The 12,665-nt window shown below is 47.5% G+C and overlaps 1 protein-coding gene across 8 annotated transcripts in view; it reads left to right on the top strand.

The window, feature by feature from the left end:
* CELF2 (CUGBP Elav-like family member 2) overlaps window positions 1–12,665 on the top strand; it is a 545,942-nt gene that overhangs the window by 522,785 nt on the left and 10,492 nt on the right. For 4 of the 8 annotated variants that reach the window (XM_065920969.1, XM_065920971.1, XM_065920975.1 and 1 more), the window contains 2 exons: window positions 4,963–5,082; window positions 9,897–10,094. In XM_065920969.1, the coding sequence (XP_065777041.1) occupies window positions 4,963–5,082; window positions 9,897–10,094 (318 nt within the window). Of the gene's footprint in view, window positions 1–4,962; window positions 5,095–9,896; window positions 10,095–12,665 lie in introns of all 8 variants that reach the window. The other 4 variants (XM_065920970.1, XM_065920973.1, XM_065920972.1 and 1 more) reach the window with 2 other exon arrangements.

The raw sequence follows: 12,665 nt of genomic DNA on the forward strand, positions 1-12,665 counted from the left end.
GACTGAGCACTGAGATCAGAACACCGCAGAAGCTTTCAATGTCCCTTTCTAACCCGAACAGCCTCCTCCCACCCTGTCCTCTCTCCTCTCCCCACCCCTCCCCCTGAAAAATCCTTTTCGGGAAGAAATGGAAATAAGAGGTGTGGTTATTGTGGAGTAACTAGACCCCACGGGAGAGGCAGCGCTGTGGGTTGTGACGCGCTAAGGACAGAGGCGCCCTTGTCGGCGCTTCGCCACTCTGCCCCCTTCAGAGCATCAGCGCTCATGTGATGCAGAGTGGCGATGGCAGGCTCCGCCGTCCTGAGCGCGCCTGATCAGGGCGGGCAGTGTTCCCCTGTGTGTGCCGCTGTTGTGTTTTCTAGACCCCAGAGCTCCTGTGCTCTCAGTGTCCTGCGGATACTCTGAAGGCAGACTCTTGGCGTCTTTTGTTGATGTCGTTTCACTGTGGCTTTCCGAAACTCTTGTGGTCCACCGTGAAAGTCTGCCCAGTGTTAGGTGGCAGCCTGGGTGGGCAGGGGTCTGTGGGGAGAATGGGTACATGTACGCTTGAGTCCCTTCTCTGTTCACAGCATTGTTTGCTAATTGGCTGTACCCCAATACTAAATTAAAAGTTAAAATCTTGCAGTCCAGGAAAAGTGGGGAGAGGGTTTCACAGGTGGAGATGGAGGCACTGGGTTCCTGGGAAGCATGATTGTCGGACCCAGTACTGGAGACAGGACTTGCCAGGGCACCCATAAAACAGAGGAGAGAAGGTTCCCCTTCATGTAGGAAGGATGGTGCAGACGTGGTCAGTGTCAGAGGCTGCTGCCCCAAATGGCCACTTTTCTACTTTTCTGGCTGGGTCTGCAATCTGTGAAAGGGGGAGAGCCTCATTCCCTCCATTCAGCCGTCGGCCTCCCCCCCGATTGCCTGTTACCCCACCTCGTGCAGAGAATAAGAAGGAAGCCGCACCTCTGTGTTTCTGCTCCTGTCCTGGCGACCGGGCAGCAGCTGGTTTGGTCCCGGTCCCCCTCCCTCTCCAGCACCCTCACCCCTCCCAGCTTGTCATCAGAAGTCCGGAACCCAGCTGCCATGTGGGGTCACATACACATGGCTCTGGTGGGTTGCATGGCTGTTTCAGCTCCTCGCTGGCCAGCTGCTCACCGCCTCTTTGGTGGCCTGCTTGGTGGTGTAGAGCCAGCGGTACACAGGCGTGAAACATGACGTGTGACCAGGTCTCTCCATCACTGCCTAGAAGGTGAGGCAGCTCTGCCCTCACTTCCCCCCCACGCCCCACGTTCCTCTGGGCTTTGAGGTACAGCCTCTCCCCTGCATGGAGCACCCTTTGACTAAAAGAGATGCCGAGGGCAAAGACGAACCTGTGTTTATTTACCACCTTCTCTTGAAACGTTCCTGTGCCATCTTGTAAACAGTTCAATTGAGAAAGCAGAGGATACGGTTATTGGTGGAGACAGAAGGGAATTTTAATTCTAGGTGGGCAGGATGCAGGCAGCCTTCTGCCAGGCTGCCAGCACAGAAGTAAGGAAAACAGGCATGTCGATGGCATTTAATACATCTCTGTCTTTTGTGTTGACGGGCTTCTCTGCTGTGTTTCTCCTGAATATCTGAAGTACTTGATTGAGACTGGTTGTGTGACAAATTTAAGTTTTCCTTTTGCTTTAAAGAGATTATTTTCTAGAACCCGGAAGGTTCTTAAAGGCAGCCAGATACACAACTGAGATATCTTTTCCAATTTAGACTTAAACTGGGGTAAATTTTCAGAGCATTGTCCAGAGCACTGGAGCACACGGAGTCCTCTCTTGTTAAGGCACGTTGTTTAGTTCAGTTCATCTCATGTCTGATTCCTCTCTCCGCTGTTTTTCACCCTCTTCCCCATCTGTCTGCTTACCCAACAACAGCACAACAAGAGGTCAGAAGACTACAGTGCACTGCAGCCAGTCTTCGGGGGTCTTAAATAGAAAAGCAAAATAGAGACCTCTGACTTGCATAGTTTTTTTTAATTTTTGTTCTGTACTGGCGTGTAGCTGACTTACAGTGTTCTGTTAGTTTCAGGTATATAGCAAAGTGATGCAGTTATACATACGTCCATTCTTTTTCAGATTCTCTTCGCATCTAGGTCGTTACAGAGTACTAAGTACTTCCCTGTGCTCTACAGAGGTCCTTACTGATAATCTGTTTTACATACGGCAGCGTGTGTGTGTGAACCCCCAAATCCTCATTTACCCCTGCACCACTTTCCCCCTCTGGTAACCTAAATTTGTTTTCTATGTCTGTGAGTCTATTTTTTTTTATAAATAAATTTATTTGTGGTTTTTTTTTTTTTTTTTTAGATTCCACATATAGGTGATACGTATTTGCCTTCCTCTGTCTGACTTAGTTCACTTAATATGACAGTCTGTAGGTCCATTCATGTTGCCACAGATGGTAATATTTCATTCTTTTATGGCTGAATAGTATTCCAATTTACATGCATACACACACACACACACACACCACGTCCTCTTAATCCATTCATCTGCCGACGGACAGATTAGGTTGCTCCCATATCTTCAGTGTTATAAATAACTGCTGTAAAGCTCTCACTCTTAACTGTAGCCCCACTTGCTTCCAGTTTTCTGGGTTTTTTTTAAGAGGGCAATGAAATGGTGATAGTGTGTAATTTACAGCTGTAGCTAATTTTTCAGCAACTGTTATTTCTTACAATCTTTTTTTTTCATTTTTCACCCTCTCATATTGTGCAGACATATTAAATACACTTCCTTCCTATTGCGCACTAATAATTCCAGTATCTGAAGTTTTGGTGGACCTAAATATAGTGTCTAACTCTGTCTCTGCTGATTCTTACTCTTGGTACTTGGTTTTCTTGTATATTTTGTCTTTTTGTGTGTTTGTTTTTTTATTGTGAGCTTAACTGTCTTTGGAGCCTTATTTCTGAGAGTTCTTTGTTGAAAATGGGCCCTTTCAAGGTTGACTTACAGTTGATTCTACAAGGTGCTAGAAGAGAGTACAAGCTGGGGACCACTTTAAATTGATGGTTGGATGGGTTTTGACCAGTGAGGTAAAAGAAAGTTGTTTTGCAGACTTATGTGAGGGCTATATACTATCAGAGGGAATCCTCTCCCCCTGCTCAGCACTGTTTTGATACAGGCAGTTGTCCTTATAGTTTCTGAATCAGGAAGTGTATCTTGTTCATCCTTACACTGCTTGTTTAGCCTTCGAGGGTTCCAGGCTTCCTGCTGGGGGAGTCTCTTATGCGCTTTACCTCAGGTGGACCCTAGACTTCTTTTATCTGTCATGCATGGGAAGGCTTTGAGAACTGAAGCTTAAATTTACCTGGTTCACCAAATACCCTTAAGGCAAAAGCTACCTTAAGTGTGCTACTTATTTTCCTGGGTTCCCACTTTCACTTATACCGTTGATTCTGAATATTTCTTACTGAATGGTCAGTTATTGATGCAATTTAAAGTATTCTTTAAAATATCTTATTGAGCATTTTAGTTTCAGTGGGAGAGTCTCTCTAGTACCTAGACCACCTAACCACTAGAAACAGAAGCCCCCTGCATTTCCCATGGAGAAATGCATTTTAGTCTGACATCAGCCTACATGTGACAGCTCTTACACACTAATGTGCCAGCGAGTATGGGAGAAAAAGTATCCCTGGGGCATGTTCTGATTCTCAGCCAGTAATAAAGGCCTGGGGGGGGAAAATGAAAAGGTAAAGGCCTGAAGAGCTTTCACATGATTTCAGGTGACACCAGAGAAGAGCTTCCAGATCGGTCTTCAGTATGAGGACATCTGAAGACTTTTTCCCAGGGAAACACTCATAACTAATGAAAATTTTTAAAAAATGAATAGGGAGGACAGCCACTTTGGGGAGTATTTTAGCATTTCCTCAAAATAGAAGACAGAGCTTTATCATACGACCAGCAGTCCCACTCCTAACTACGTATTCAAGAGAACCGAAGACATATGTCTGCCCAGAAACTTGAGTACAGATGTTCACAACAGCATTACTCATAACAGCCCCAGAGTGGGAACAATCAGCATGTCCACAGCTGATGAATGGACAGACAAAGTGGACTATTTCCAAACAGCGGGCTATTATTCAGTAATAAAAAGGGATAGAGCACTGACACGTGCTGCAACATGGATGAACCTTGAAAACATTTTGCTCAGTGACAGAAGCCAGTCACAAAAGATGACATATTTTATGATTCCGTTTATATGAAATATCCAGACTAAGCAAGTCCACAGAGACAGAAAGTAGATCAGTGGTTGCCAGTGTCCAAGGAGAGGGGAGAGAATGTAGAATGAGCGCTAATGAGTACGGGTTTCTTTAGAGGGTAATAAAAATGTTCCAAAATTAGACTATGGTGCCGGTTTGTACAACTCTGTGAATGTACTGATCAGGGAATTGCATACTTTCAAGGAGTAAATTTTATAACATGAATTGTATCCCAATGAAGCTGTTAGTTAAAGGTGGGTGATTGTTTTATCTCCCCTTCTATAAGCACCACTACTTGGGTCTTGAAGTCTTCTGTCAAACCCAGGAATATGTATGACTTTTTTTTTTTTTTTTAACTTAAAATGCCATGTCCGAAGCATAAAGAATAAGAAAGCCAAGAATTGCCATTTCACTCAGAGGTTCCTAAAGTGGGGCTGATGAAGGAGGAGGAAGGGCCCTCCTCTCGTGGCTTGCCCCCAACTAGCCAGCAGAGCGCGTGTTCGCTGGCTGGCACAGCAGAGCCATGGTGATTTTTTTCCCTAAATGTCACTGTCACAGTTGCTACAAGCCCAGCCCACGTCTCTCACACTAAAGCCTAAGCGAGGCTCATGGTCGTCCCGTGACTGACGGCCCCCAGGCTCTGTCCACAAGGACGGGACAGACTGCCTCCTGGGCCAGCCGGCTCTCACTCACCGTGTCTTTCTCTCCCCTTCCCTTATCTGCCTTTTGTCTTGCAGTGGCTGCTTCAACCCCCAACTCCACTGCTGGTGCAGCCATGAATTCTCTGACCTCTCTCGGGACTCTGCAAGGACTGGCAGGAGCCACTGTCGGACTGAATAACATTAATGCACTCGCAGGTACCATCAACAGTGAGTATTTGCTGCTCTGGTGGACAGCCTTCCCCCAAATTCTCCACAGATAGTGCTCAGCCAGAGACAACCTGCAAAGGCTGCATCACAGGGAGAACTAACACTTGGGAGGAGGGGCAGGAGCACACACTTAGACAGGTGTGTGCCGCCTGTGTCCACTCTGAGTCTCCACAGACAGCCCCCCGAGTCTTCAGGGGTGTAGGTTGTGTACCTGGTCACAGGTGTCTGTGGTTGACAGGTATCCACAGATTCCCGGGACTCTGATTGGGTTCTGGTTTGGTGCCCGTCTAAGAGGCTGTGAATAAGTTACAAAAGAGAAATCGATGAGTTGGAGGTCAGGACCACGGGGCCAACTCCAGTCTGCAGGAATCTGAGCCAGTCACTGCTCCCATTCTGGACTTCAGGGTCCCATCTGACAATGGGACGTCCTGGATCAGGTGGCCTTAAAGGTCCCCTCCAGGTCTGAAATCCAGAGGTTTATGACAGTCATACAGGAGGAGAGAAGAGGCCCTGGGAAGCAGGAAATAAGGCTGAGTGGAGAGGAGTTGCCCCTGGAGCGAAAATCTGGGGTCTTTCTTAAGCCTCCGGAGACCAGGGTCACCCTACAGCAGTGAGTCTCGTGGAGGGCCCCATTCCTCTTACGGCAGGTTGAAGCAGAGTGAGGCAAATCGTTTACAGAATTCCTCAGCTCTGAAATACGCAGACTGACCGAAGAACTTAAGTTCTGTCTATGCAGCCTGCCCACTTCCGGTGCTTTAGATTTGTGGGGAGAATGGCTCCCGGCCAGAGGATGAGTCACAGCTGACGCTTGAGCTCAGCCTCGGCTCCTCCACTACAGGGAATGGTCCTCAGGCCACCGAGGGGACCCCGGGTCTGCCTTTCCTGACAACAGCCACACGACAGCCTAGGGAGATCTGACCTGGGGACCTAATTACCTAGCAGGCCACCCAACCTCTGCCTATTTTAAAATATTAAGAGAAGAGTTTTGGCAAGTTGCCCTATTTTTAGCCACGATTCACTCAGTGAACAGTTTCTAAAGGGTGATCAAGAAGTACAGTTTATTTAAAAGAGAAAAACAAAAATCCCAAAAGAATACCTTGTAATTTATTTTGTAAAGAGGAACCTAGAACTCACCCACATGAAGACTAGCTGTTATCACCCAGATAAGAAGATGTAAGTCACACATTTAGAGGTAGGGAGTTCTTTCAGGCTTTATGGAATCCTTTTATGCAGATGCCCTGGGGAAAACAGAGATGAACTTGGACTGAGTGTTTTCTGACCAGAGGCCAAAGAAAGCAGAAAGGAAAAAGATTTTCTTTCTTTCCAGACCGGATGGCTCTTGATTAGCGAGCAAACAGTAAATGAAGTGGTAACCACAGGACAGCAGAGTACTGTATTCCAGTAAAGCTGCCTCCAGCGCCCCTCTTGCCAGCAGCCCTCACAGCCTTGACTCCTGTTTCTGACCTTGTTCTGCAGACGCTCCAACTCACTTGTCCTTCCCCTCGGTTGCAGACGAGTGTTTGCACACACCCCTCCATGCTGCTTCTATGCCCCAGGACCTAGTTCCCCTAAAACAAGGAATTTGATTTGACCGCCTGCCTGTCCTTGGTCTGCACAGTACCAGGCCAGTGGGAGTGGCTGTCCTCCTCAGCACGTGCTCATGACTGCTGTGTGTCGTCCTGTCCGTGTGCTCCTGCCTCTTCAGCCTGTCCTGCTGTCCTTTGCTGGGGTTTTCCCATTGTTATCGTGAGCGGCTAGAGAGGGACTCTGTTGAATGGCAGAGAGACCATGATTAGTTCTTGTGTGGGGTCTGTGTTATTCAGTTTTGCTTCTGGCAAGAACAACGGCCTTATTGTTGTGTTTTTTTTAATACTTTGCCACTGGATAACTATAAGTATAATTCATGGGAAATTAAGACCATTTCTAGTCTCAAATAACCCCTGCTAAACAGTATGAACTAGGAAAACGTTTAATTAAACCCAAAGTCATGCACAGAGAAAACCACGTTCTGCCTGCTGGGGTGAATCGCCCTCAGAGCTGTTTCACAACCCCAGTACTCTCTTGGAGCTTATACTTGCTTCTCAGACAGCAAGAGAAAACCTAATGTAGAGGCAGGGTCCTCCTTCAGACCGTTCTTCCTTAACAGACGTAGCGATGCCACCTGTCCCACTGGACAGTCCTCAGAAAAGGAAAGTCAAGAAAAGGAAGTCAAGAAACGGGAACCTGGGCAGAGGCCACCAGACCAGTTTCCGTGTTGTTGCCGTTTGCTCCCCCACTCCACCCAGGAACCATTACCTGCCATCATAAGGACAGGTTTCTGGGGTTCTGAGCAGAACCAACTCTTCTCCACGCACAGAGGAGCCAGGGAGAAAGGTGGTGGTAGATGGATCCAGTTAATTACCAAACTTTACCTCTTCCCCCCCAGAGGGTTCCTCATCTCCCCACAAAACAAGTTTTGGTTAGTAAACAAGTAGCTACACTATTTGAGCTCCATATCCTTGTTCTTCCTTTGTAAGTTCATGCATGGATGGAGGGACTAAAAAGAAGGACACTACTCTAAAGCTAAAAGCAGAATGGCAAGATGAGAAGGAACGAACGTGGGCAGTTCACTGACAAGAGCTTTCCCTCCTGGATTATGTGAGGCAGATGTCATATACTAACAGCTGAACTATGTGCACTAACTTTATTGCTAGACCATTTGCAGAGACCTTCCTGCCCTCATTGAGGTTTGCCACACCTGTCCTTTTGTTCCAGCCTTCCTCACACAAATAGCATCTGTGGGAATCTCAATTAAATTGGGATGAAATGATCAATCCATTTGGCTTTTTCGAAGAAAGCCCTGTTCTTTTAAGGGGAAGCATTTCGTGCAATTAACCTTCAAACCTCTATTTCTGTTGTCCAAAGTGCGTAGGTGGAATCAAATACCAGCAGCTGAACTGACAAGTGTTAACGTCATATAACGATTATTTAATATAGAATAATATTAAATCATCAACAGGAATAACTCTCAGAAGTTGAAATCCTTCTCTGATGGTTCTTTGAATTCTGCCCGGTGATCAGTTACCCATTCCACCTTGGCACTGGCACACACACCTCAGAAACAATCAGAATAAACTCCTTCATGGAAAGAAACCTGAAGCAGAGTCAGCAGGCCTCTGCTGGCCAGCACCTCCTGAGCTTAGTTGGGATCAGCTAGATCTGCTTGAAATCACTTCCTTTTTCAGGAAGCTGGCTTTCCATGCTCATGACCTCTAGGCTTTCCTGGACAGGCCACCCTCACCCCAAACATCACCCAGGGGCAGCACTGTCCCCGCAAGTCCCCCAGGGAGAATACCACCCTGAGGCGCCATGAGATTCCTCTCCTGTTAAGCCATGCTCTCATTCCTGTCTTGTGTGTGATCCTCTGACCTAAGAGGTGAAGGTGTCAGAAGAACAGAGCATGATGGAGTAAGTACATGTCCCCTCTCCCCTGTGTCCTGTGGATGGCAAGCAAAAATGTGCATGGAGGTTTGAGGTGACTGACATTTGACTCCTCTGTATGACATCTAAGCATCTTATTTTCTTGTCCTCTATTTTCACTACACTGCTTATTACCATTTTTTCGCAGTTAATCATCTTTGCTATTTTAACATCCTTAATAGCCCTAATTCCTTCGATTTTCATTAATGTTTTCACTCAGTTCTTTGCAGAAACAGATCTTTACCAAAAAAAAAAAAAAAAAAAGTCTTAATCGTAAAGGGAACTCAAAGCAATTATGATGTCACCTCTTCCATGTCCTGAGTTCATTGAAAAGTTCACACTCTATTAAAGTATACTTGAATTGACTCAGTATTCAGGAAAAAGTGACACAGTCAGCAACCATAACAGAGCAAAAGAGCAGCCAGGAGACAAGGAAAAAAATTTAAAGTGTCCTGGCCGCCACCCAGTTCACATGGGTTAATAGCCAGGATCGCTCCAGACACAGGGTCACTTCAGTTAACTGGAAAACATGGCGTGGAATGCTCTCCTTGCTGGAAATCCCAGTTCCAGGGCGCTAATTAGTATTTGGGTGTGTGTGTGTGTGTGTGTGTGTCTGTTTGCTTCTGAGAATGGTCCCATCCCCTTTCTAGCCTTTCACACTGAATAAGCAGCTTCAGTCCTCCTCAATGAGGGAAGGAAGCTGCACTTTTTCCTGCACCTTAATTCTTCATCAGCACGATTCTCCCTAAGGTCCTCATCCCCAACAGCATCCTTCAGCTGATCAGGAAGCCAGTCAGTGGAACTGGCAGTTCACTGAGTACACCACTCATCCTCCCAGCCATTTCCACGTCAGGCAGCTTAGGGTGAGAAGGTTCAGCCTGTCCTTTCCTTTCTCAACCCCTGGGTCATCCCATGGCTCCTCAAGAACCCCATAATTAGAGGTGAGGGTACAGATGTCACAGGCCTCTGCCACTAATGTTTTTTCTTACGTGGTTCCAAGCTGTAAGAAGCAGAAGGCTCTTATTTCAAAGGGAGAGCCCGTCTTGCCAGTAGCAGCCTGCATGGAGTTGGGAGGTACTGCCCACCTGTAGTGCCTCGGAGAACTCGCCCCCCGGCCTGGGGGTGAGGCTCGCCGTCGCTCAGGGGGCTGTGGTGGCTGTGTGTCTGCCGTTACTGGCGGCTCGTCCCTTCGTGGCTCTGTCGCTACGTTCGCGCTGGTGTCTCTGGTGTGGTCGCTGCATGCACTCGCTGTCGTACTTGTGTCAAATGATTCTCTGACTTCCTTTGGAAGGCACTAATGAAAAGTGCTGTTTCTCTTCTCTATTGTTGGGTTTTTTGTAAAGTTGCTCAAATGCTCTCAGGTATGGCGGCTCTGAACGGAGGACTTGGCGCCACGGGCTTGACGAATGGCACGGCGGGCACCATGGACGCCCTCACCCAGGCCTACTCAGGGATCCAGCAGTACGCGGCCGCGGCGCTGCCCACGCTCTACAGCCAGAGCCTGCTGCAGCAGCAGAGCGCCGCCGGCAGCCAGAAGGAAGGTGGGTGCCCGACCCAGCCCGCGGGCAGCGTTCGGCCCGGAGCAGAGCCCCGAGGAAGTGGTGATGAGCCGCTGTCCTGAGAAGAAGAATGGCTGTTCCATGCCTCCTGCTCACGGTTTAAGACATCCGACAGGCCTGAGCACTCTGCTGCAACCTGCTAGCTGTCTTTTCGTTTCCTGTCCCGCTCCCTGGTCAGATGGACCTCCCACCCTCTGCGTGCCATGCTTCAGTCACCTAGTAGCTGCTGCCGCCAAACCGTTGCCAAGAGCCCTCTCTCCCGAATCAGAAGGGCCATCTCCTTTCTCCCCATCCACGTAGACACCTCCTTAGAAGGCTGAGTCATCAGTGCAGCGCGGCTGCACTGGCAGACCCGGTTATTGCAGGGTCCACGTCCCCCCGTGATGTGGACGCTGGCCTTGCAGTTGGCGATGGTGCCCAGGTTAATGACAAAATCCACTCTTAGGATCGACCCGGTCTTTGTTTAGTCAGGGTCTTCTGGGGAAGCAAATAAGTGATTGATTGCCTTGCTTCTCTGCCAATAAGGCAAAATAAACATCAGGAAGCGAATGCTAAGAATACATGAAGGCTAATTATAAAGCAGTTAATGAACTGGCCTGAATAGGGAGGGCTTCTCTTTCTCTCTTTCCTCCTTTTGGTTCCTTCTTCCTGACTGAAGTTGCTTTTCAAGCAAAATCTGCACTGAGATATTTATTCTCTTTCTGACTTGTTTCGCATACAAGAAGCAAGGATAAGAAAGTGCTGAAGACATTTTTAAAATTCCTTTTCATTCTGATCCTCACTCCATAGTTCCAAACTGGTTTTTGTCTGAAGACTTTGACTTTAAACATGGTGTCCAATAAGCAGTAGAATGGTTTTACTTTGTCAAGCTGGGAACTGTAAAAGGGACACAACTTTAAAGATCGTGTCATTTTGTTTTGTTTTTTTAAGGGTTTTTTTCTGTTTATCTGTAACAGCATCCAAAGTGGAAGGAACTTGAATATCTGAGTTTTTCTCTCTCCAATCTCTTTCCTCTCAGTTATGATGTTATTGTAGTTTATTTTAAAGCTCGCACAACTGTCCAGACAGCTGCGTTTCCCAGGTGTGTGGAGACCCCGTGCCATAAATGCCTCAGCTTCCCCAAGGAAAGCCTGTGGGCAGTCCCTCTTTCTGAGGTCTGACTTCCACAGTAACAGATGAGGGTGGTAGGAAATATCTTGTGAGATAATCATGTCCTCGGGAGAGACCAGGAAAGCCAGTTCCACCGCGTGCATCTGAGTGCTGGTCACTTCCCCGTCACCCAGCAGGGATCACCTTGAGGCAAACTGTGTAACCTGGATCACATTAGGCACCAGCAGACTAGAAAGTTAGTGGCTTAGGAGAGTCTGGGCCCCGAAGTTGCTTCACCCCAGCTCAGAGCCCTAAATTTCTGTGCCTTGAGTTTCAGGCACTGCTTGTGCAATAATTAACCCTCTGGGATTAATGTAAAATAACTCAGAATACATGCTGCCTCTCCAGATTATGTATATATAGGCGTGCAGGCTACCAGTAGCATGGGTTAGTGCTCAGTCTTTGTTGGTGTTTCAGGATTGTTCAGGTCAGGTCTTTTTCTAATCTCCCATCTTTTCGTATGTCTCTTCTGGTCATCATCTTCTCACCCTGTTAACGTGTACTCAGCAAATTTAAACCATCTTTTCCTGGTAGCTCAGACAGTAAAGAATCCACCTGCAATGATGGAGACCTGGATTCGATCCCTCGCTTGGGAAGATCCTGAGAAGCAGGGCATGGCTACAAACTCCAGTATTATTGCCTGGAGACGCCCCATGGACAGGGGGGCCTGGTGAGCTGTAGCCCATGGGGTCGCAGAGTCAGACACAACTGAGTGACAAAGCCCAGCACGACATTAGCGTAACTAAAGCATAATTTAAAAGGCAAGTAATACTGAGAAGGAAAGAAAAACGCCACAATGAATTCCACTGCTAAAGAGAGTTTTAGATTTCCTATTCCATAGTTCTCTAATTAAGAAGCACAGTCAATCTGATGTATTTAGTCATGGACCTTGGTATATATTTTCCCATAGGAAAGTGAACCAGTCTGGCCTTGTAAAGAAATGGTTTTAATATTTCTCCCAGCTAAGACTTTGAAGCATTAGGCATCCCTACAGATCTGAATTCAGGCAACCTGATCACCTTTCCTGCCATTCCTAAATAGTCTCTGACCTCTTTTGTACCTTCCCATCTCCCTGAGTTTGCAGGAGGCGCGCGCACACACTCACAGTAGGTAGAGCCCCCAGATCCCAACAAGATGCTGGCACCCACAGTGCTTCCTGCTGCATCAGGGGCCCTGGGGCCCTGTGAGAAATAAGAACTCGGTGCCAGCCAGCTGGACCAATGACACAACTCGATGAGCTCTGGCAAGTCAGTCAGGTGTAGCGGAAGCCCACGAAGTGCATGGTTGGTCAGCAGGTTTCTCACTGAAGGGAGATGGAAGGAAGATACAGAGGGTGACCCTCTAAAAACTGTTTCTTTGCCCTTGGCATCTGGCAGTAGCCACCTTCACTGAATGTTAAGAGAT

Source organism: Muntiacus reevesi, chromosome 2 (assembly GCF_963930625.1).
Source record: "Muntiacus reevesi chromosome 2, mMunRee1.1, whole genome shotgun sequence".
NCBI classification, from domain to species: Eukaryota; Metazoa; Chordata; class Mammalia; order Artiodactyla; family Cervidae; genus Muntiacus; species Muntiacus reevesi.